Below are 23,901 nucleotides of genomic sequence, written 5' to 3' on the forward strand. Positions count from 1 at the left end.
TAAATGTACAATTTCACTGAAGATTAAAACCCTTTCTCACATTTTCTATGTTTAGAGAGAAAAAGTGAAAAAAAAAGATTTGGGGAGAGTGAGAGAGGGAGCAAGTAAGAAAGACAGAGGGTCCTTGTTTGAGGATGAACTTTTGACAGTATGATATAATTGGCCAAATATCAACTGTGGTAAGCAATTGGTTTTTTTGCCTGATTGGTTAACCACTTGTCAATCATTACAAGCCTTTTATTTAGCATAATTGTGGATTTGGTTTACCCTAAGTATATCCCATCCACATTACTTAGTGCTATTTCACTAAATTTGGGGTATGTCATGCCCACAATCTGTGCTCATCTTTTGGTGTGGATTCATTCTGTACAATCAAACATTTTCCTTTCACTTCCAAACATTTCAACAAGATTGATGAATATTTTCTTTCTCTGTAACCATAACAGTGCTCTATGAAATAGGCTTGGGAAATCTTCAATCCCATCTCTAGTCATAGAATCATAGCGGACAGAAGGGGTCCATTTAGCCCATCGTGCTAATGCCAGTTCTTTGAAAGAACTGCCCAGTTAGGTCACCCCCATTCTTTCCCAATAGCTTTGCAAATGTTTCCTTTTCAATTATATAGCCAATTCCCTTTTATAAGTCTGTTTCACTGCCCTTTCAGGCAGTATATTCCAGGTCATAACAACTTGCTGCACAAAACATTTCTCCTCATCATCCCTCTGGTTCTTATGCCTATTATCTTAAATCTACAAAATTTTCTTTTGAAGTGCAGTGACCTACTGTTTTGAAGTGAAATATAGGGCTGGATTAAGTGGAACCCACTGGAACAGGAATGATGGCAGGTGGGGTGCAGGAGAAAGTCCGGATTCCCAACGTCAGGAAAACTATTCCCAATTAGGTTGAGGCAGGAAGAGCCGGATGTGGGAATCCTGCCCGCCAGCAGCAGGAAGGCAATTAGTCTCATTAATGAGCCACTTAAAGCCAATTATCCCTGAAGCCAACAGAATTTAGTGGTGGCTCAGGGATTTAATGGGAGTTACACAGCATCGGGAAGTGGGAGGACTGCTGAAAGCCAGCCCCTGCCTTTGGCTCTGACCTCCCTGCTCTCCAGCAACCCTCTCTCCATGACATCTCCATCCCCCTCTCTCTCACTTGTGTCCTGGAATCTGGTGTCATTCCTGGGGCTGGGCCTCAGTGCATTACCAATGGCGCTTCCAGCAATGGAGAGCTCCCGACCTTTGATTGGTCGGCAGCTCTCAGTAGCGGGATTTTCACCCTCCAGGGTCCGTAATCGTGTGGGAGGCTCAATGCTGGCCAATGAAGTGCCTGACAGGCATTTAATCGCCTTGGGCCTCCCCCTTGGAACCACACGGGATTCCCAATAGTTCTCCAATCTGTGGGAGGGTGGGGGCCGGATCCACGTCGCTGGGACAAAATCATAGTAACCAGTTTTTGCATAACAAGATTACACAAAGACCAATGAGATAAATTACCAGGTAATTTGTTTTTGGAACTGTTGGTTGCTGAGGAGTATTGTCCACAATACTGAGAGAACTCCCTACTCACTTTAAAATGGAGCTGCTTGAAATTCTCTCAAGGAATAGACAAGGCTCTGGTTTAACATCTTATTGAAATGACAAGGTCTCCAAACAACCTAGCACGCTCTCAGATCTCGCACTAGGATTAAGGTAAAAATATATATCTGAGCCTAGACGTGGGGCTTGAAGCCATAGTCCTTTCTCCCAGAGGTGACAGTATTAGCAGTTGATAGGAACCTGTTGGGCTGAGTGGCCTGTTTCTCTGTTGTAAATGCCACAAAGAAAAGAGAATTTGAATTTAGCTCTCCTTCCAGAGTTAGTCATTAGCACAGGAGGCCATTCATTCCATTGTATTTCATGACTGCAAACACCCCAAAGTGCTTTACAGCCAATGAAGACCTGTTTTAGAAGTGCAGTTATTGCTATAATGTTGGAAACATGGCAGCCAATTTATATTCAACTAGGTCCCACAACCAGCAATGCGATAACAACCAGATTATCCCCCAGTGCTGCACTAAAATGTTAGCCAAGGTTATATGCTGAAGCCTCTGGCATGGGACTTGAATTCACAACCTTCTGTCTCAGAGGTAAGAGTGTTACCTAGTGAGCCACAGCTGTGAGAGAGGAAGAGCTGGTCAGTGATAGCACCTGAACTTACATGGTAGGTTGAAGGAGATGTGCATCCTTATGCATGCTGTAAGATGTATAGCCATTGAAAGACCCTGGTCCTGTAGAAACTCCTGCAACTGATGCAGCATCCTTCTCTGTCAGATTGAATAACTCCAGCATCCTGTAACCTTTAGAATAGGAAAACACATGATTCTCATTTCTCTTAACTGGTGTAAAGAAAATGTTCCTTTCACGTTGGGTGAACAACTCAATGGCCTGCTGGTTCAAGAAGACCCTAATTGTTTATTCGCCAATCGGGGAACTACATCCACTTCAGCTGCCAGACATTTCTCCGGAGTTGCTCCTGCTTTCACAACTTTACTGGAGATGCGCCAGAAGTCCCTCCAACAACCCCACCCCTCCCCCGACCTTTGGATGACCCTATGCAAAACATCTTTCTGAGCTATATAATTTAACTTTATATCTAAAGTATATCATAGCTGCAAGCACATAAGGGCAATTTTATGAGGATGAAACATTTATTAGGCCTACTTATTGAATTGCAATTGACAAGGAAAATAAACTGTTGTTTTTACTCATTCTTTCCTAATACATAAACTCAAATCCATGATTACTGAATTCCTAAACTTGCCACGGAAGAACAATCAGAGGAAGTGGGAGGAGCTATGCAAAGACCTGAGAAAGGAGGAAAGCAAGAGTGTTAGAAAGGGGAAAGAGTGGTAAGAATAGAGAGAGATGATGAGGTGAAAAAGAATGAGAAGAACAGGGAGCGTGAGATGAAGATGGAATCAAGAGAGGAAATAATGGTAAGAATAGGGAGAAAGTTATAAGAAGGAGAGAAACAAATAAAGAGGTTGATAAATGATCACATGTTGAGAAGGTGAAAGAGAAGAGAAAAAATAAATCAAGGAAGAGATGAAAAGCAGTTGAAGAAGGAATTAAGAGGGAGATATAGGTGAGGAGGAGAAAGAATGTTATAAATTGGAGAGAGGTGAGAAAGGAAAGAGAAGATGAGAGGAGCAGAACAGTGAGAAAGGAAAAGATAGGAAGGGGTGAGAGATGACGGGGAGACAGGTGAAAAGTGAAAGAGGAAAAGTTAGACACAGGTGAGGAGGGGGAGAGAGAAAGAGTTTAGGAAGAGGAAAAGATGAGAGGGAGGAGAGAGAAGGATAGTTTATCCCAAATATGTAGTGTAAAAACAGCTTGTAATGACAGGCTATAATTAAAAAAAACTAAAGTAGCCATTTATCCAGCTTATGCAAATCACAACGAACATTCGATTCCAGTGCTGGGTCACAATCCTCCAAACTTCGGTGTAATTCTTTTATAGTGTGATTATGACAGATTTGGAGTGAGAGCAGTGGTGGCTCCAATGTGTCCCTTACCTGGCGTAGTAAATCCATTGAGATAAATCAACGGGCAAGCTGCAATGTGACAAAGAATAGAAAAATTAACAGAGAAGAAAAACAAATTTTTCAAAAGGACATGCATACTAACTTCATCATTGATTCACCGGTTAAACATTTCCTCGCATGCACCTTGTGGGGAAAGAGGGAGTTTATTTTCTTTGCTATTGCTTCACTTAAGTCTGATTCATTGGACGGTGGGGTTGAATTTCTGCAGGGATTCCCCAAATCATTAGCGACAATTTTGATTATGAACTCTTTCTCCAGGATTTCCCACAGATCCCCTGCTGAAGTGATGGGGGAATCCATGGAGAGACGTCCCATAGAGTTGCAACCCTCATATCCCCTTTAGCAGCAAGTGAGCTCCACAGCAGTAATAACAAATTTCATTTTTATATGTTCAAAAGAAAAAGACTTGGTGGGTAAATGCATCTGGTGATTTACTACTGAACCATGTAGAGTAGGAAGGTCCCTGTTTTTGAGCCCCGATCTGTGTTGATCTCATCTAGGGAGGAAGGGGTACTGAAATTAGCCTCAGGGTTCCTGGATTAGGGAGGAGGAGGCATTCAGTAATGTTCCTGATTGCAGCCCAGCAATGCCACCAATGGCATGTGATATTGGTCTTGGCTGTGCCATGTTCCACAGTCAAATAGTTTGCCAAAGTCGATAATGCACTTAAGTGAGCTACTGGAGGTCTGATAGCACCCATCAATGCCTGGTCGGGATGAGTCAAACTGCTCAGTAGAGGAGAGAATAAAAATAACCTAAGATGCAGATCATAGTTCAGCACAGATTGCAAACCACCAAGGAAAAAACAGCCCTATTAAAAATGAAGAATGTGCTGGTTGCTAACATTAATCTTTTCATTGCAATGCACAGCTGGCTAATTACAGCAGCAAGAAAGCACTGTCATTTTCTGTTAAATGAAGAACAGACACTAAAAAGGGTATGATTTCCAGAGGCAGTCCAAGAAATGTCTCAAAGTTTTCTCTCTAATTACGCATGGAATGTTAGCAGGACAGGATGACCGATTGAGACAGGACGAGAAAGAGCTGCATTGGGTAGACTTTCCCCCTCAGGCCGATTGGCAAAGAGGTGCTGCTTGCACAACAGAGCTGGATGGAAGTGAATTTTCTGCCATCCTCCCCCTTCCTCAACGATATTTTTCTTACTGGCACTAATCCACGTTGAGGTATGGTCCTACTGGTGTTAGCAGTCCTCTTCTACTTCAGGCAATTGCCTACAATTGTTGACGGGCTATTCCAATATAGTTATTCTAAGAACCACATTGTATGCGTCCATCTATTTTTCCACGGAAGCTGGAAGCTTTGTGACCAATTCATTCAATAATTGTTCCATTGATGCTGAGGGAGAGAGTAAACCAACAATGACAGGGATGGAAATTACTCACTAGATGTAGCCGTTTCGCAAAGGAAGGTGATAAGTTCATCCTGAATCTTTGCGAAAGCGTCAAAATCGTCCACAATGAAGAGATGCCTTTCGCTGGGTTTGCTGCCAATGTTCTTCAGCTCAACAAGATCAATGTCAGCCACCCCCACGACAAACACACTATAACCTGTAAGGATGACAAAAGCAGATACTTTCAGTTTAAGAGATTATCAGCAGTTACCATCAAGCTGTAATTAGGAACATCGGAATTGCTGGGCAAAAATTAAATCAAAGATCCATTGAGTCCTCCAATTCAATATCCCGGTAGTTACATGATACATAATACATTTTGTTGACTAACCATAACAATTATGAATGAATCTACTACAGACCCAGACATGAGGTAAGCTTTGGGAACCATAGGTCCAAGTTCACCTCCTCCTCTCAAGCTACACGACACTCAGCACATGTCATATCTCAGATTACTCATATGCCGTATCCCAAAATATTCTATTCTGACTGATTGGTTAAAAATGTCTCATCAGTTCCACCATGGGCTCCATCAGCAAAATGGGACTCATGGGAAGCCATGCTGAGAATTCAAATTCATCGGTCATGTATGACTGGGGGGGCTTGAACTACAAGAATGCACATTAAACTGAAGGTGCTTTTGGTCAGTGAAAGAAACCATTTTGTCTGTCACCCTGAGCATAAACATTGACACTTTAGACCCATGAATCCATAAATCTCCCAATGGGGAGACGGTCACCAACTTGTATAAGGAAAGAACTAGTGTGTCCCCACATCCCGAATCTGATTACAATCAGACCCCAAGGAGATAAAGCAGGTGTGTTAACACATGAAGGTTGTGCACTCAAATAGGAAGAGTAAAAAATGGGCAACAATAAAGTGTCTTGAATCCTTATTATTCATAAATTTATTTAAATCATGATTCCAGCACCATGAAATAGCAATTATGAAGTATTAAGTTTAATTATCAAATTATTAATTAGATGGTCCATTTATCAGTGTACAGTGTGATCCTCTGTTTTCAATTGTTTGTCCCTTTTAATTTGCCCTCTCCTCTACTTCAACGCCCCCCCCTAGATTAATACACACCGTGATCTGTACTTCAAACTCTCAGTCACCTTATACATGACTAGTGGGGAGGGAGGGAGGATTTAAATCTAACTTATGTTCCTCATGCAGTCATTTTGAACCACTTGCTGAAAATGTTTCAATGTTTAAATCTTTTAGGTCGAGTTTATTTGCTGATTCATATGGTTAATTATTTGATGAATGGCTGAGAGATCAAATGGCTTAGTTAAGTAGACATTCTCCCAGTTATTTCCTAGCATTGATAATTTTTATATGAAAATACAGAGATCATTCATGTATGTCAGTGACAAAAAGTTGCTGGCATATCTCCTGGCAAAGTTGGATGTTAATCACTCGCACGGCGATGCACAAAATGGGAATGACATCAGCTACAAAAGAATGAAAGACGCCAATGTATCCAAATACATCTATGCTCCCCGTCAATAAAGGTGCAATTTTGCACCATTTTAACATGGAAGATGTGCTGGTGACTTTTACCTTTCCCTGTGCCAGTGACACTCAATACATAGGGGTGAAATTGATCAGCGCCAGCACTCTGAGACAGGCTCATAGCAACTCAGCTGCTGATCTTTTACTACAGCAGATTTTGTTTACACTGAAGTTCACAGAACTCAGATTACTGTCACTTTCACTAGATTTGAAATCAGGAAGGGGCACGCGAGGAGACAGTCAACTACGCCTGAATGAGATGGAGACTGTGAGTAGCGAATTAGGTTCACGTGGGAATCCGGGGCAAAGAGGTGTGGCATACATAGGAATTATTCTAAGTTAATTAAGAGAGTCATTAGGTTAACTACATAATATAGGTAGGAATGTAAATTGTGAAGGGGACATATGGAGGCTACAAAGTGACATAGATAGGTTAAGTGAGTGGACAAAGGCTGGCAATTGCAGTATAATGTGGGCAAATGTGAAATTGTTCATTTTGGCAGGAAGAATAAAAATGAAGTTTATTATCTAAATGGTGAGAGGTTGCAGAGCTCTGAGATTCAGAGGGATCTGGGTGTCCTAGTGCCTGAAACACAAAAGGTTAGTATACAGTTACTGCAGGTAATTAGGAAAGCTAATAGAATGTTATCATTTACTGTGGGGGGAATTGATTACAAAAGTAGGGAGGTTATGCTTCAGTTGTACAGGGTATTGGTGAGACCACATGGAGTATTGTGTACAATACTGGTCTCCTTAATTACAGAAAGATGGAAATGTGTTAGAAGCAGTTTAGAGAAGGTTTATGAGACTAATAACATGAGTGAGTGGGTTGTCTTATAGGGAAATGTTGGGCAGGTTAGGCTTGTATCCACTGGAATTTAGAAGAGGTGACTTAATTGAAACCTTTATGATCCTGAGGGGTCTTGATAGGGTGGATGTGGAGAAGATGTTTCCTCTTGTGGGAGAATCTAGAACTAGGAGTCACTGTTTAAAAATAAGGAGGTGCCCATTTAAGACAGAGATGAGGAGAAATTTGTTCTCTCAGAGGGTTAAGAGTCTTTGGGACTCTCTTTCTCAAAAGGCGGTGGAAGCAGAGTCTTTGAATACTTTTAAGGCAGAGATAGATAGATTCTTGATTAACAAGGGGGTGAAAGGTTATTGGGGAATAGGCAGAAATGTGGGGTTAAGGTCACAATCAGATCAGACATGATCTTATTGAATGGCAGAACAGGCTCGAGGGGCTGAGTGGCTGAATATGTTTGTATGCATATAAGTTACCATGGCAGAATAGGCGTTATGTTGCAGCTGTGGAATGTAGGACTTTTGGATGCCAAGGTGATCCAGGACAACACATCTGCAGAAAGTGTAAGTAGCTAGAGGAATTCCAGATCAGGATTATTAATCTGGAAGCCGAACTGCAGACACTGTGCAACATAAGGGAGGTGGAGGAATACCTGGACACTTTGTTCCAGAAGACAATCACACCTCTTAAAATAGGGTCATCTGCTTTGGTCAGCAGTGAAGGACAGGAGGATGTGAACATAAGTGAGGCAGGTAATGGGACCGAGCAAACAATAGTGGAGGAGCCTCAGACTTTGCAATTGTCAAACAGGTTTGAGGTGCTCACAGCCTGTGTGGACGAAAGCGAAGTCTGCAAGGTGGATGAGCAAGCTGGCTATGGCACTATGGTACAAGAAGCCATTCAAGTGGGGGGAGCAACCAGAAATGTAGTGATAGTGGGGTACGATATAGTAAGGGGATTGACACCATTCTCTACAGCAAAGAGCGAGAGTCCAGAAAGCTGTGATGCCTGCCCAGTGCCAGGGTTTGGGACATCTGCTCAGAACTGGAGAGGACCTTGCAGTGGGAGGGGGAGGATTCATTTGTCGTGGTCCATGTAGGTATCAACGGCATAGGCAGGACAAGGAAAGATAGTATGAGATGCCAGGTACCAAATTAAGAAGCAGAACCTCAAAGCTAATAACCTCTGGATTATTACCTGAGGCACATGCAAATTGACATAGGGCAAAAAAGATTAGAGAGATGAATGTGTGGCTCAAAGACTAGTGTGGGAGCAGTGGGTTCCAGTTTGTGGGGCACTGGCACCAGTACTGGGGAAGTGGGGGCTGTACCATTGGGATGGTCTACACCTGAACCGTGCTGGGACGAATGTTCTTGCGAATCGCACAACGAGGGGGGTAAGGGATCTAGCTTGGGTAGATGTGGCAAATCAAGGGGTAGATTCAGGGCAGGAGACCTGAATAGTAATATGGGAAGTGAGGGTCATACAATAGTAGGGAGAGGCAGAGAAATAAAACCTAAGAATACACCAATAGTCAAGACCAGATGTTACAAATATAACAAAAGGACAAAACTAAAGGCTTTGTATCTGAATGCACATAGCATTCATAACAAAGTAAATGAATTGTTAGCGGACATTGAAGTAAAAAATATGATCTGATAGCCATTACGGAGACACAGCTGCAGGATGACAAGGATTGGGTCCTGAATACTGAGGGGTATATGATATTCAATAAGGACAGGAAGCTAGGTAAATGTAGAGGGGTAGCACTGTTGATCAAGGATGGCATTGGTGCAATAGTTAGAGAAGACCTTGGTCAAGGGATCAGGATGTAGAATCGATTTGAGATAAGGAATAGTAGGGGAAAGAAGTCACTAGTGGAAGTGGTCTACAAGCCTGCTGACAGTAACCACAATTTAGGACAAAGTATACAAGAAAAAATGCTAGGTGCTTGTGATAAAGGGATAGCAATAATCATGGGTGACTTTAATCTACATATCAACTGGAAAAATCAGATTGGCAGTAGTAGCCTGGAAGAGGAATTCATAGAATGCTTTTGAGATAGTTTCTTAGAGCAGCTCGTTCTGGAACCAACCAGAGAGCAGGTTATATTAGACTTGATATTGTGTAACATGACAGGGTTAATTAATGTCCTCAGAGTGAAGGCACCCCTAGGTAGCAGCAACCACAATATGATTGGATTTTACATCCAGTTTGAAAGGGAGAAGAGTGGGTCGAAGACTAGTATTTTAAACTTAAATAAGGATGACTATGGGGGCATGAAAGCTGAGCTAGCAGAAGTGAACTGGGACACTAGGCTAGGGGATAGGACAATAGAGAAATAGTGGCAGACATTTAAGGGGATATTTCATAATACTCAGAATGAGTCTATTCCTACTATAAAGAAAAATTTTAAAGGGAGGACCCACCTTGCGTGGTTAACTGAAGAAGTTAAGGAAAGCTTCAAACTTAAGGAAAAAGCATATAACTGTGCAAAAACAGGTGGCAGGTCAGATGATTGATCAGAATATAAAGAACAGCAGGGAATTACTAAAAGGTTAATCAGGAGTAAGAAATTAGAGTATGAGAGGAAGCTAGCTAGAAATGTAAAAATGGATTGCAAGAGTTTCTACAGGTATTTAAAAAGGAAAAGTTTAAGTGAAGTGAGTATTGGTTCTCTAGAGAGTGACAGTGGGGAATTAATAGTAGACAATAAGGAAATGGCAGATGAAATAAACAATATTTTTCTTCTGTCTGCACTACAGAGGATACAAAAAACATTCCAGTAACAGCTGTAAATCAGGAGGTGGAGGGGAGAGAGGAACTTGGTTAAATTATAATCATGAAGGAAGTGGTACTGAGCAAACTGATAGAGCTGCGGGCTGACAAGTCTCCGGGTCCTGATGGACTTCATCCTAGGGTCTTAAAAGAGGTGGCTAATGAGGTAGTAGATGCGTTGGTGTTAATTTTCCAAAGTTCCCTAGATTCTGGAAAGGTTCTGTCAGACTGGAAAGTAGCAAATATAACCTCTTTATTCAGGAAGGGAGGGAGGCAGAAAACAGGAAACTATAGGCCAGTTAGCTTGACATCTGTCGTGAGGAAGATGTTAGAATCAATCATTAAGGAGGTTACAGCTGGGCACTTAGAAAAACTGGAAATAATCGGGAAGAGTCAGCATGGTTTTGTGAAAGGGAAACCATGTTTAATCAATTTATTGGAGTTCTTTGAAGGAGTAATATGCGCTTGTGGATAAAGGGGAACCTGTAAATGTGCTGCACTTGGATTTCCAGAAGGCATTTGATAAGGTGCCACATCTAAGATTATTACGGAAAATATAAACTCATGGTGTACAGAGTATTGGATTAGCATGGATAGAAGATTGGCTGGCTGGCAGAAAATAGTGTGCAGAAATGGATCTTTTCTGATAGGCAGGATGTGATGAGTAGAGTCCTGCAGGGGTCTGTGCTAAGGCCTCAACATTTTACAATTTATATCAATGACTTATATGAGGGGAGTGAAGGCATTGTAGCTAAATTTGCAGATGGGACAAAGATAGTCAGGAAAGTATGTTGCAAAGAGGACATAAGGAGGTTGCAGACAGATATAGCTAGGTTGACCGAGTGGGAAAAAATATGGCAGATTGAGTATAATGTGGGAAAATGTGAAGTTGTTCATTTTGGCAGGAAGAATAAAAAAGCAAAGTATTACTTAAACGGAGAATGGCTGCAGAATTCCGAGCTGCAGCGGGATCTAGATGTTCTAGTGTATGAGGCACAAAAAGTTAGTATGCAGGTAGGTGCAGCAAGTAATTAAGAAGGCTAATGGAATGCTATCCTTCATTATGAGAGGAATTGAACATAAAAGTCAGGCTGTTATGCTTCAGTTATACAGGGCATTGGTGAGACCACATCTTGAATTTTGTGTGCAGTTTTGGTCTCCTTATTTAAGGATATAAATGCATAGGAGGCATTTCAGAGGTGATTTACTAGATTGATACCTGGAATGAGTGGGTTGTCTTATGAGGAAAGGTTAAACAGACTGGGCTTGTTTCCACTGGAGTTTAGAAGAGTGAGGGGTGACTTGATTGAAGTTTATAAGATCCCGAACGGTATTTTTAAAAAATTTGTTCATGGGATGGGGCCATCGCTGGCTGGGTCAGTATTTATTGCCCATCCCTAATTGTCCTCGAGTGGCTTGCTAGACCATTTCAGAGGGCATTAAAGAGTCAGCCACAATGCTGTGGGTCTGGAGTCACATGTAGGCCAGACCAGGGAAGAACAGTAGATTTCTTTTCCTAAAAGGAAATTAGTGAACCAGATGGGTTTTTTTCTTACAACAATCGACAATGTTTTCACAGTCATCATCAGACTTTTAATTTCAGATTGAATTCAAATTTCACCATCTACCATGGTAGGATTTCAACCCGGGTCCCCACAGCATTACCCTGGGTCTCTGGGTTACGAGACATGTGACAATACCATTACATCACCACTTCGCCCCTGACAAGGTGGAGGTGGAAAGGATGTTTCCTCTTGTGGGTGAGTCCAGAACTGGGGACATTGTTTTAAAATTAGGGGTTGCCCATTTAGGACAGAGATGAGGAGAAATTTTTTCTCTCAGAGGGTTGTTCAACTTTGGAACTCTCTGCCTCAGAAGGTGGTGGGGCTGGGGTCATTGAATATTTTTAAGGCAGAGGTAGGTAGATTCTTGTTAGGCAAGGAAATCAAAGGTTATTGGGGGTAGATGGGAATGTGGAATTCAAAACACAATCAGATCAGCCATGATCTTAATGAATGGCAGAGCAGGTTTGAGGGGCCGAATGGCCTACTTCTGCTCCTGCAATTATTTAGGTCATGCACTGTCAATATATCGGCCTTTAGTTATAGACATAAGAACCTAACTAAATGTTGATAAAGCACAATCACAAAGGTGCATTGTGAAAAAGAGTTACAACATTGCATTACCATAAAACAGTTATAACACATTATAAGAAAACATAAATTCAAAACACTCTGCCAACCTACAAATTAGAATAAAGTATTGTGATAATGCACAAGGTTGTTATGTATTGCATTCATTTGATAATTTTTCCAGTATATTAGCATTAAAATGGTGTTAAACAGCTGCTGAGAAATTGGATGAGCAGTTCATGTGAGTGAAATAAGGGTGACATATTTTGGTTCCACCATGATGCCATTCACATCAAACAAGCATGTTTGTCACTGTTCTAATAATTTTGTGAAGAATTTTTGGCTCCTCTCACTTCCTTACTGGATAACAATCACAGTTTTAAATAAATGCTTTAGGTTTAAAAGATATAGGATTGAAACTGCATCACTTCTTGAAAAAAAACTAATCAGTGGGCACTCTGATATGGAAGAAAAGGAAAGGACCTTCAACTTAAACTGCAGCAGTCAGATTAAACAAAAGGCTGGACTAATTTTATAATAAGATAACCAGTACGGAGCCTTAATGGTCACAAAGGATCACTGCCACAGCAATTCTTCAGGACACTTACCAGCTTCTTGTAATGTAATTGCAGGTTTCTTAACCTCATCCTGTGAACGTCCATCAGTGACAACAACAAGCACTTTGGGAACAGTCCTCCTCATGCCATTTGGATAAATGAGGACGTGGTTGTGCAGAAACTCAAGAGCTCGACCTGGAATGTAAAAGACAAGGCCATAAAAATAGTGTCAATATAAATCTCTGGTGTATTTTTTCTCTCCCTAGCTTTTTGTGTTTATGAATGTGACAGATGTCATTGTTAGGGAATAAAAAACATTTTGTGATTTACACCCTTTTAGCAATGAACAAATTAGTTCAGGCACTACATACGAATATACAAATTAGAATGTGTAGGCCACTTGGTCCCCTCAGCCTGCTCCACCATTCAATAATGTCATGGCTGATCTGATTTTAACCTCAATTCCACATTCCCTCCTACACCTGATAACATTTCAGCCTCTTGGTCATCAAGAATCTACCTACTTTTGAGGGATTGTAGGGGTTTGCATTATAGGGGTTAGAGATAGAGCCCATTGTTTGCTGGTCTTTGAGAACTTCTAAGTTATTAATTAGATACAGTGTGAAATACACTTTGCTCTACTCTTAACAATGAAAGTGAGGAGGGGGAGATTTGGTGCCAAGAACTTTCTATCCTCCTTACAAGTAGCAGGTTTGAGACTGATCAAGGGAAACCCATGCTTAGGAGCATAATATTTGCTAATGAGGAGATTTTCTCGTGTCAATGAGTAATATTCTTGCCTCTAAGTCAGGCTTCAAACCTCACTTCAGAGATGTATACACAAAATTCCAGCCTGGCACTCCCAATGAAGTACTGAGGGAGTGCTGCACTGGCAGGAGGAGCTGTCTTTTGGATGAAATTTAAACTGAAGCCCTGTTTGCCCTCTCAGGTGGATGTAAAGGATCCCATGGCACTGTTTCATAGATGAGATGGGGAGTTCTGTTTGATGTCATGAGCAGTATTTATCCCTCAGCCAACATTACCAAAACAGATAATCTGATTTGTCTTCAAATGTAACTTTCAATCCTAGTATTTTAATAATCAGACCAAATGTAATCTGATATTCAATGAGTTATTGTTCCCATGACCCTTTCAAGTGACATCAATAATCACCTTTACCTGTAATAGTTTTTTAAATTTAAAGTTGTTTATTTTATTGCTGAGAAAGCAGAACAAGCAGCAAAATTCAGTCCAGCGTAGGGATTAGACAGTGATTTTTCAGCTGATGAGTTATATCTTGCTGCTGTTGCTCACTCAATTACTCCCTTTATCATGTCAATAATAAAATGACTTATTTTGTTTAAATTAGTTTACTTTGAATTGGAATATAGTATTTTATAAGCTGCAATCTTAAAACCTTTTAGTAACATTAACATACAAATTTACATTATTAACATATAAATGCTTAACACCTGTGTAGGAAATTACTTTGTGTATTTTACAATGGAGTGCATCGCATTTAAATTAGTCCAAATAGACCATTCGACCCAACCGCTTTTATGTTCTGCATAAGTCTCCTCCACTTCTTTACTTTCTCTCGCCCTATCCTACTATTATTTTCTGCCTTTTGTGTTTATCCTCAAAAGCTGATGTGGTATTCACCTCAACTACTCCCTGTGCTAACAAATTCCACGTTCTCACCATTCTCTGGGTAAAGAGGTTTCTCCGGGATTCCCTATTGGATTTTTGAGTGTCTTACATTTATGATCCCTAGCTTTAGTCTCCACCCTCCACTCCTCCCCCACAACTGGAAACATCTTCTCTACGTCTACCTCTATGAGGTCACCTAAAACAACAACAACCAGGATTTATGCAGCGGTTTTAATGTAGAAGAGATCTCTTACAGAAACATTAGATGGAAGAAAAAGCTAACAGATGTCTCCCTCATTAGCAAAAAATTGGATTCAGGTACTACAAGTTGTTTCTTATAAAGGAACACTGCCCTCAAGAAGAGAAAAATATAAAATTTGACAAATCTTGCATTCTTTGAAGAGGAAGAGAAGCTGAAAGAGCCTATCCAGCATTCCATCTCTCCATCATTTTCACATGGTCCATCTCTGACACTTCTCTTCCCTTCCTTGACCTCCCTGTCTCAATTTCTGATGATAGACTGTCCACCAATATCCATTACAAGCCTACTGACTCCCACAGCTACCTCGACTACAGCTCCTCACACCCCGCTTCCTGTAAGGACTCCATCCCATTCTCTCAGTTCCTTCGCCTCCGTCGCATCTGTTCTGATGACGCTACCTTCAAAAACAGCTCCTCTGACATGTCCTCCTTCTTCCTTAACCGAGGTTTTCCACCCACGGTCGTTGACAGGGCCCTCAACCATGTCCGGCCCATCTCCCGCGCATCCGCCCTCACGCCTTCTCCTCCCTCCCAGAAACATGATAGGGTCCCCCTTGTCCTCACTTATCACCCCACCAGCCTCCGCATTCAAAGGATCATCCTCCGCCATTTCCGCCAACTCCAGCATGATGCCACCACCAAACACATCTTCCCTTCACCCACCCTGGCGGCATTCCGTAGGGATCGTTCCCTCCGGGACACCCTGGTCCACTCCTCCATCACCCCCTACTCCTCAATCCCCACCTATGGCACCTCCCCATGCCCACGCAGAAGATGCAACACCTGCCCCTTCACTTCCTCTCTCCTCACCGTCCAAGGGCCCAAACATTCCTTTCAAGTGAAGCAGCATTTCACTTGCATTTCCCCTAACTTAGTCTACTGCATTCGTTGCTCCCAATGCGGTCTCCTCTACATTGGAGAGACCAAACGCAAACTGGGCGACCGCTTTGCAGAACACCTGCGGTCTGTCCGCAAGAAAGACCCAAACCTCCCTGTCGCTTGCCATTTTAACACTCCACCCTGCTCTCTTGCCCACATGTCTGTCCTTGGCTTGCTGCATTGTTCCAGTGAAGCCCAACGCAAACTGGAGGAACAGCACCTCATCTTCCGACTAGGCACTTTACAGCCTTCCGGGTTGAATATTGAATTCAACAACTTTAGATCTTAAACTCCCCCTCCCCCCATCCCCACCCCGTTTCTCCCCCCCCTTTTTTTTCCAATAATTTATATAGATTCTTCTTTCCCCACCTATTTCCATTATTTTTAAATCTACAACTAATACCTTGCCAGTCTTTCCACCCCACCCCCACTAGAGCTGTACCTTGAGTGTCCTGCCATCCATTCTTAATTAGCACTTTTAGATAATATCACCACCTTCAACACCTCTTTGATCCTTTTGTCTGTGACATCTTTTGATTATCTGCTCCTATCACTGCTTGCTTGTCCCCACAACCACCCCACCCTCAACTTCTCTCCCCCCGCCCCCCACCTTAAACCAGCTTATATTTCACCCCTCTCCTAACTATACTTCAGTTCTGTTGAAAGGTCATGTTGGACTCGAAACGTCAACTCTTTTCTTCTCCACCGATGCTGCCAGACCTGCTGAGTTTTTCCAGGTAATTCTGTTTTTGTTTTGGCTGTAACGTTGCCCCAGGTAATTGTGTGTGATGGTGCCCCTGGTTTAATTCATACTAATCACAACCTGTGTTTTCTTTCTTTAAGAAAAAACAAGTAGCCGTAATGATTCGCCAAACCCTGCAGGTTCTGTCCCTTTAACGAACCCCACGATCCTAGGGTAGAATTTCTGCGCACGCTGCATATGGAAACTAATCTCAAATCCCATCGGGAGTTGAACATCAGGACTCTCAGTTTTCAAGCCTGTAACACAAACTTCTAGGCATAACATGTGGGTGACTCACTCCAAAGAGAGCAGGATGTGTGAGCCGAAGCGTTGAAAAATTTCACCCTGATCCCAGGAGAGATCTGTGGCTGGTCTGAGCTGGGAAGTAGTATATAAACACCTACATGTCTGGAGATCCCTGCGATTGGAAAATTTATGTCATTTGCAAAGGAGGCCTCAGAAATGATGGGCACTTGTCCGCTTAGTAACATACAGCTGACTCACTTTTTTGAGTGCGTCACAATGCAAGATCAATGAACAGAAAGGCAAAATTTTAAAGGGGGTGCAAGAACAGTTTCCAATAGCAGGAGGGTTGGTAACCAGCAGAGATAGATCGTGGGAAAGTGTTTCCTTTATTTAATTCCTATTTCAGGCATGAGGGTATTGTATACACATTTTATAAAATGTGCATATTCTAACAGAAGCCACTGGGTGGTGATTGAGTAGGAGGTCAAGCTAGGCTTTGCCCTCACTGACTCAGGGTGACATGAGACTAAACAGCTAAATCAGTAAGGAAATGATTTGCATTTCTATAGCACCTTTCACAATCTCAGGACATCCCCAAAGTACCTTACGGCCAATGAAAATAAAGAAATACTTGCATTTACTTTTCACGTGCTTTTCACGACCACTGGACATCTCAAAGTGCTTTACAGCCAATAAGTGTAGTCACTGTTGTAGGAAATGTGGCAGCCAATTTGTGCACAGCAAGATCCCACAAACAGCCATGTGGCAATGATCAGGTAATCTGTTTATTTTATGTTGATTGAGAGATAAACATTGGCTAGGACACCAGGGGTAACTTCCCTGCTCTTCTTGAAGTAGTGCCATGGGATCTTTTAATGTTTATCTGAGAGGGTAAACAGGACCTCGGTTTAACATCTCATCTGAAATCTGATTGTGTAGTACTCCCTCAGTGCTGCTTTGAAGCATCAGCCTAAACTTTGCGTTCAAGTCTCTGGTTTGGGACTTGAACCTATAGTCTTTCGACTCAAAGAGTGCCACCATTTGAGCCACTGCTGACATCTCAGAGAGCATGTTAAACCTGGGATCTTCATGGACACTTTAACTCATCACCACCCTGCTAAGTCACTTACCCCACTTGCCACCCAAGTTTAAAAAGAGGGTAAACATCACATCACATGCACATCCTATGAGATCATGCTGGTAATTAGAAGCCATGTTCAGTATTTCTGCTGTACCTGTTTTTGTGTTTCCGCCTTTGTAATGGATGAGCTGAAGAGCAGCAAGGACCGTTCCTTTATTAGTGTAAGTGTTCAACTTAAACTCAGCTTTTGCATCGTCACTGAACTGAACCAGAGAAATCTGCACATAAAAGCAAACAAAAATCTCAATTTGTCAGGAATGAGGTATGAAGAACTTGTATTTTATAAAAATACTTCTGCACATCTCTCAGCTTTCCACACACAATGAGTTGCATTCAGGTGTACTGACTGCTGCTACGAGAGTAAAGATGATGTCCATTTTTCACATTCTGACTTGTGTTCATATAAAGCTTTTAATGTACAGAACACACCACGGGGCTTTATAGATTGGCAGAAGGTAAGTGGATATTAATCCTGAAAGGGATACATTTGCAGAAGCGACCAAAAGCTTGGTAGACAAGAGGAGCTTTGAGATTTTTTTTATAGGAAGGGAAGTTTAGAGAGGCAATTCATGAGAGTAGAATGCAGGTGGCTGAAGACTCTATCATCAATGATGGGCTGAAGAGCTGTGGGGGTTGGGGATTTATACCAATGGCTAGAGTGAAAGAAATTGACTCCTCCTCTAATTTTGGCTATTGTGTAACAGCTTGCAAACAGCATTTAGATGGATCTATTTGTAGTGGCTAATAAACCAGAGATCTGTTTAACATTTCACACAATGATCAACACCTCTCAAGGTGCACCATTCCCATTACTGATCATATCCTGTATTGGGGGTTGAATCTATAGCCTTACAGTTCTGAGGCTTGTACCAGTCAAGCCAAACTCACTGTGTAAAAAAAAGCCAACCTTGTTTTACGAAATAGGAGTAGGACAACCATTCATACCTGCATTCCTTCTGGACTGATGTTGTCAAGAGCCCCGATGGTGTCAAAACAGAATTGCAAAATCTTGTGGAAGTTTTCATCTCCGATACTCCAAGAACCATCAACCAGAAACACCAGGTCTGCCTTTGCACCCATGCACACTGATATAGAAAAGGATAAAAATCATCATAAGGTATTTTCCCTTCCATTACATGCTTACTTTATAAACTGAACAATTTCTATTGATAGGCTGAAGAGATAAAAACAAAATGCACAATAGAAATCAAACCCTGTAGGTCGACAAACTGCTGAATGAAAGAGAAAAACGGGTCAATATTTTAGGTGGGACCAACATGCAGTGAATGATGAGAGTATGGTATATGGCATAAATGAGGTAAACTACATAAATACATGAGGGAGAAAACAGGAAAAAGATAACCTGATAGAATTAGACAAAGTTGTTTGGGAGGAGACTTGTGGAATGGACCAGTTGGGCAAAATGGCCTGTTTCTGTGTTGTAAATTGTATGTAACATTTCCAGCTGGTTTCAATTTCTAGTTCTTCTTCCTTAATTTTACAAGTTACTTTTATTCTACTAATCTAATTCTCCCCTTTCTGATGATGGCTTACTTCCTGAGATGGTGGGCTGAATTTTACCAACCCCTTTGCAATGGGCTGGAAGATGGGAAGGCTGGGAAAATGGCATGGGGAGGCACCAGAGTGGGTATGCTCAACGTTTTCCAGACACCATGCTATTTTTCCAGTGACAGGAAAGTGGGAAGACGTGCCACCATCTGGCAACTGACTTGAGCCACTTAAGTGGCCAATTAAGGGGTTATTCTCACCTCCGTGGGCATTTTTCCAGCAGTGGGGGGTTGGGGGGGGGGTTCCACCACCACATGGGAAGATCGCCCAGGGAGACGTGGCAGCCTCCCAGTGGGTTTTGGGGAGGGGGGCTGCTTTTCTGAATATTTCATGGTGCACAGCAGGGCCTCCCTGCCAGCAATGTCTGCCCCCGTGGCAACGCGACAGCTGCCCTAGGTGACCCCATCCCACCTGCCTGTCCTCAGTGCCCCAGACCCCACTTACTCATCTTCGAGGGCACTGGCCCTGAGCCAGCAGCTCTTTGTAGGGTGTTTTGGGTGGGGGGGGGGGGGGGGGCGGGGGGGGGGGGGGGAGGAGGAGGTTGGTAGTGCGGGAAGCAGCCTGCCGCCCTCAATAGGGATGGCAGCCCCACAGCAGCGACTTAAGTGGCCACCATTGGGAATGTGCCTCCCCAGGTCCTGCTGGGATCAGCCCCCACTTTTGGCCCCAGTAGCAGGACTTCAGCCTCCGTCATTAAATTCAGCCCCAGTGTGTAATGGCTAACAACTTCTAAACTTCTAATTGCAAATGAGCAATGCCACAGGATATTAATTCAAGCTATATAAAAGAAATGAAACTTTTTTAACCAAGAGATGGAATTAAGGGCGATAATCCCCCCCAACTTGCCACCAACATGTATATGGGAAACACTGATGGAAAATGTAATGACTAGGCATATACTGACAGGCCCTTTAGATTCAGAAAGATAAAGGATTATAACATTCTGACATAGTTTCACTGAAAGGTAACTCATCAAGGGATGCCAACCCTCCAAAATCACCCTGGATTCTGTGGAAATTAAAGGTTAATCTTCATTGCTACAAGCAACTGAGGAGGAAAATCATAGGGCATTAAAAAAATGTCCTTTTTTTCTTATGTTTTTGCTTGTTATAAAAAAATTTGGAATTGGGACAAAACTCTGTATAACTGGGTGGGGCAGTTGAGGCAAGAAGTCATGTCATCTAACTCCCAGGAACACATCCAACCAGAGTAGTAAGCCTGAACTCCAGAGGCGGTGAGAGTGACTGCCCTTGACATCAGCAGCATTTGACCGAGTGTGGCATCAAGGAGCCCCAGCAAAACTGGAGTCAATGGGAATCAAGGGGGAAAACATTCTACTGGTTAGAGTCATAGCTAGCACAAAGGAAGATTGTTGTGGTTGTTGGAGGCCAATCATCTCAGTTCCAGGACATCAATGCAGGAGTTCTCCAGGGTAGTGTCCTAGACCTAACCATCTTCAGCTGCTTCATCAACCCACTTGACTGGCATCCCCTCCATAAACACTCACTCTCTCTCCACCGACGCACAGTGGCAGCAGTGTGTACAACCTACTACTTGCACTGCAGAAACCCACCAAGGTTCCTGAGGCAGCACCTTCCAAATCCACGGCCACTACCATCTACAAGGACAAGGGCAGCAGACACATGGGAACACAACCGCCTGGAAGTTCCCCTCCAAGCCATCCACCATCCTGACTTGGAAACATTTCGCCATTCCTTCACTGTCACCAGGTCAAAATCCTGGAACTCCCTCCCTAATAGCACTGCGGGTGTACCTATATCATATGGACTTCAGCGGTTCAAGAAGGCAGCTCACCACCACCTTCTCAAGGGCAACTAGGGATGGTCAATAAATGCTGGCCTAGCCTGTGATGCCCACATCCCATAAATGAATAACAAAAATGGCTCCTGAAACATCTCCTTTCAGGTTCTGTCAGATCTGCAGTGTATTTCCAATGCTTTCGGTTTCTTATTTCAGAATTTCAGGTTTCACTTTGGCTGAAACCTGAGGCCAAGAAGTTTCCAAACAGGTTTCTTCGAGTACTTTTTCCATCACTCTGAGTAAGGCGATTAGAAATGGCAGTATGAACAAGTTAAATAGCTCACCTTCTCGGGCAGGAGGGATGGTTGGTGGTGGAGGAGGAGATGGGGGCTCTGTTGGAGCTTCTGTTGGGCGAACCACTGCAAAGAAAGACAACTGGCATTTGTGATTGAAATCAAATATTTCTTAAATAATCACAAAATCAAAACCAAAGACGACAAATTAATTTTTGACCATGTGGTTGTAGGTTGAGTCGCACAATTAAATTCATGAACCCATTAGCAATCCTCAAAGTCAAACTTCAGATTGTGGCATCTTGGAATGTAATGGCAACCATTCTCACACCCGTCATCATCAACCCCACACCCCCATAACTCCCCCAACCCCTGCTCAGGAGACAGTGACTCGAACTATAAAACATTTCCACAGGCAAACGCAGTGAAGGGGCCGTTTTTTCTCTGAGGTTGGACAGTGAGATGCAGACAACCGATCAAAGGGACATTCCAATCACACCGACTCGTATAATCCTCCAATATCCATTCACACGTGTTTCCAGTTCATGTCACTGAATCGGCAAGCTTAACTCCTCTTCCCCTCCCACTCAGGAACATAGGAGGCCATTCAGCACCCCCATTCAGTTAGATCATGCCAATCTATATCTTAATCCATCTACCCACATGGTTGTGCCCCCTTAATACCATTGCTCAACAAAAATCTATCAATCTCAGTTTTGAAATGTTTAACTGACCCAAGCCTTAACAGCTTTTTGGGAGACAATGTTCCGGGCTTCCATTGCCTTTTGTGAGAAATGCACTTCCTGACATCAGCCCTGAACTGCCTGGCTCTAATCTTAAAGTTATGTCCCCTTATCTGGACCGCCCAAGCAGAGGAAATAGTTTGTCTCTTTTCTCAGGACCTTCCAGCCCCCTACAGTTCAGTTCTACATTGGCCAGTGAAGCCATCTGGAAGCCTGATCTGGTGGTGAGTTGAAGAATGAAGTCGAGGCCCAAAACACCATAGCCTCCTGGTCTGACAACTTGTGATGTTTGCTGAGTGGTCCTAACAATTATATCAGCAGAGTGCATCCGAATGCTGTGCATGTATTTTGACTGATTTAATCAAGATCTCTCACATTTGTCACAGTAACCTCTCTCCCCCAGTACTCTGTGCTACTGTCCGTATTTCTACAGAATGTAAACCAGCTCTCTCACACTGACACTGACCACTCGCCTGTGGTATGAACTGCATCTCCACGGATGTTAATCCAGCTGTCTCTCACATTGCCTTCATTGACTTTTCCCCAAGTGCCTTGTGTTACTGATTATATCATTATTGTTATTCCAGCCCCCACCTGCAATTTGAAAGCTTATTGCCCTCTTGTTAATGTTAGTTTGCACCTCAGTACTCACATGTACGTTGCTGCAATTGCATTCCAGGTCCCTCAAGGTTCGGGAGCTGAGTGTATATGGTGGCATCATATAGGGAATCAGGGGAAAGTCCAGTGAAGCAATGGTTGGTTTCAGCGCCGCTGATGGTAACTTCCTGATGCCCACTGCTATAAGCTTCACAGCAAAGGCAAAAATTAACATTCAGTGTGAACAGGGTGTCTGAAGTCAATTCAATATTATCCCAGTGGCACAATAACGTACACTGGAGTCACAAGATAAAATGATGAGCACCTGGTGCCAGAGAGTTTACGAAAATAAATTTATTGGTAATCTTTATAAAGACATCACTGTCGCTGCATATACAATATCGAAGAACAAATATAGGATTAGGCTCATTAACTTTTATGTAACAAACTCTGAACTTTTGTGTTATTTGGAATAAAGCATTCTTAGTTGTGTGTAGTATCCTGCATGCAATCCATGGTGAGCTGTGTGTTATCCTATCAGTAACATTTTGCCAGTAAATTATTTTATATTATTTTGCAACCCTTCCTTGGATTGCTATGTCCAGGATTGCAGTGCTCAAGAAACAGGAACCATTATTGCATTTTGCTTAAGCTGTTGTCATTTATTTAAAAAGCTTTTACTGCAATATCAGTTTTCAAAGAGGGCTTTAAGTAATGTAATACCAATGTCAGGGATCCTAAAGTAATGCAGGAAATTCTCAGGCAACCCTTAGGAATCACTGGCGCAAGGCTTATTCATACTGACACAATATAAGCATTAAAGTGAATGGGGACAAAGCAAGGAAATACGATTAAGAGCAGGCAACTCTGGTGAGGGAACTTGCTCTTTTACATGTTGAGTGAGAATGAATGACTAGCCTTTGAGCTGGAACTTCACAACAATAAAACTGGAGCGTTTAGATGTAGGTTTCCTGGGCCATGATGAACAAACAATTTAAGATAGACGAAAAGCAAAATAAAACTGCAGATGCCTGGAAATCTGAGGCAGAAAATAAATAAATAGTGGGAACACCACGCAGCATCAGCAAGCATCAGTACCGGTAGTGTTTTGGGTATAGGTCTTGATGGATGATCTGCATTTAAAATGGTCATCTGCCCTCTCGGCTAATCCTGCCTGACAATTTAAGATAAAATGTCCTTTTGAAATGAGCACTATTGGGCTGCTTGGAAACAGTG

At 42.5% G+C, this 23,901-nt stretch overlaps 1 protein-coding gene across 3 annotated transcripts in view; it reads right to left on the bottom strand.

The window, feature by feature from the left end:
- Positions 1-23,901, bottom strand: part of col12a1a (collagen, type XII, alpha 1a) — a 273,614-nt gene that overhangs the window by 100,831 nt on the left and 148,882 nt on the right. For all 3 annotated transcript variants that reach the window (XM_078557493.1, XM_078557491.1, XM_078557492.1), the window contains 8 exons: positions 22,721-22,873; positions 21,377-21,451; positions 18,648-18,787; positions 17,797-17,920; positions 12,835-12,978; positions 4,989-5,153; positions 3,557-3,595; positions 2,200-2,338 (listed from right to left, as the gene is read on the bottom strand). In XM_078557493.1, coding sequence (XP_078413619.1) covers positions 2,200-2,338; positions 3,557-3,595; positions 4,989-5,153; positions 12,835-12,978; positions 17,797-17,920; positions 18,648-18,787; positions 21,377-21,451; positions 22,721-22,873 — 979 coding nt within the window. The remainder of the gene's footprint in view (positions 1-2,199; positions 2,339-3,556; positions 3,596-4,988; positions 5,154-12,834; positions 12,979-17,796; positions 17,921-18,647; positions 18,788-21,376; positions 21,452-22,720; positions 22,874-23,901) is intronic.

The sequence above is a fragment of the Cetorhinus maximus genome, chromosome 14 (genome assembly GCF_964194155.1).
Source record: "Cetorhinus maximus chromosome 14, sCetMax3.hap1.1, whole genome shotgun sequence".
Lineage (NCBI taxonomy): Eukaryota > Metazoa > Chordata > Chondrichthyes > Lamniformes > Cetorhinidae > Cetorhinus > Cetorhinus maximus.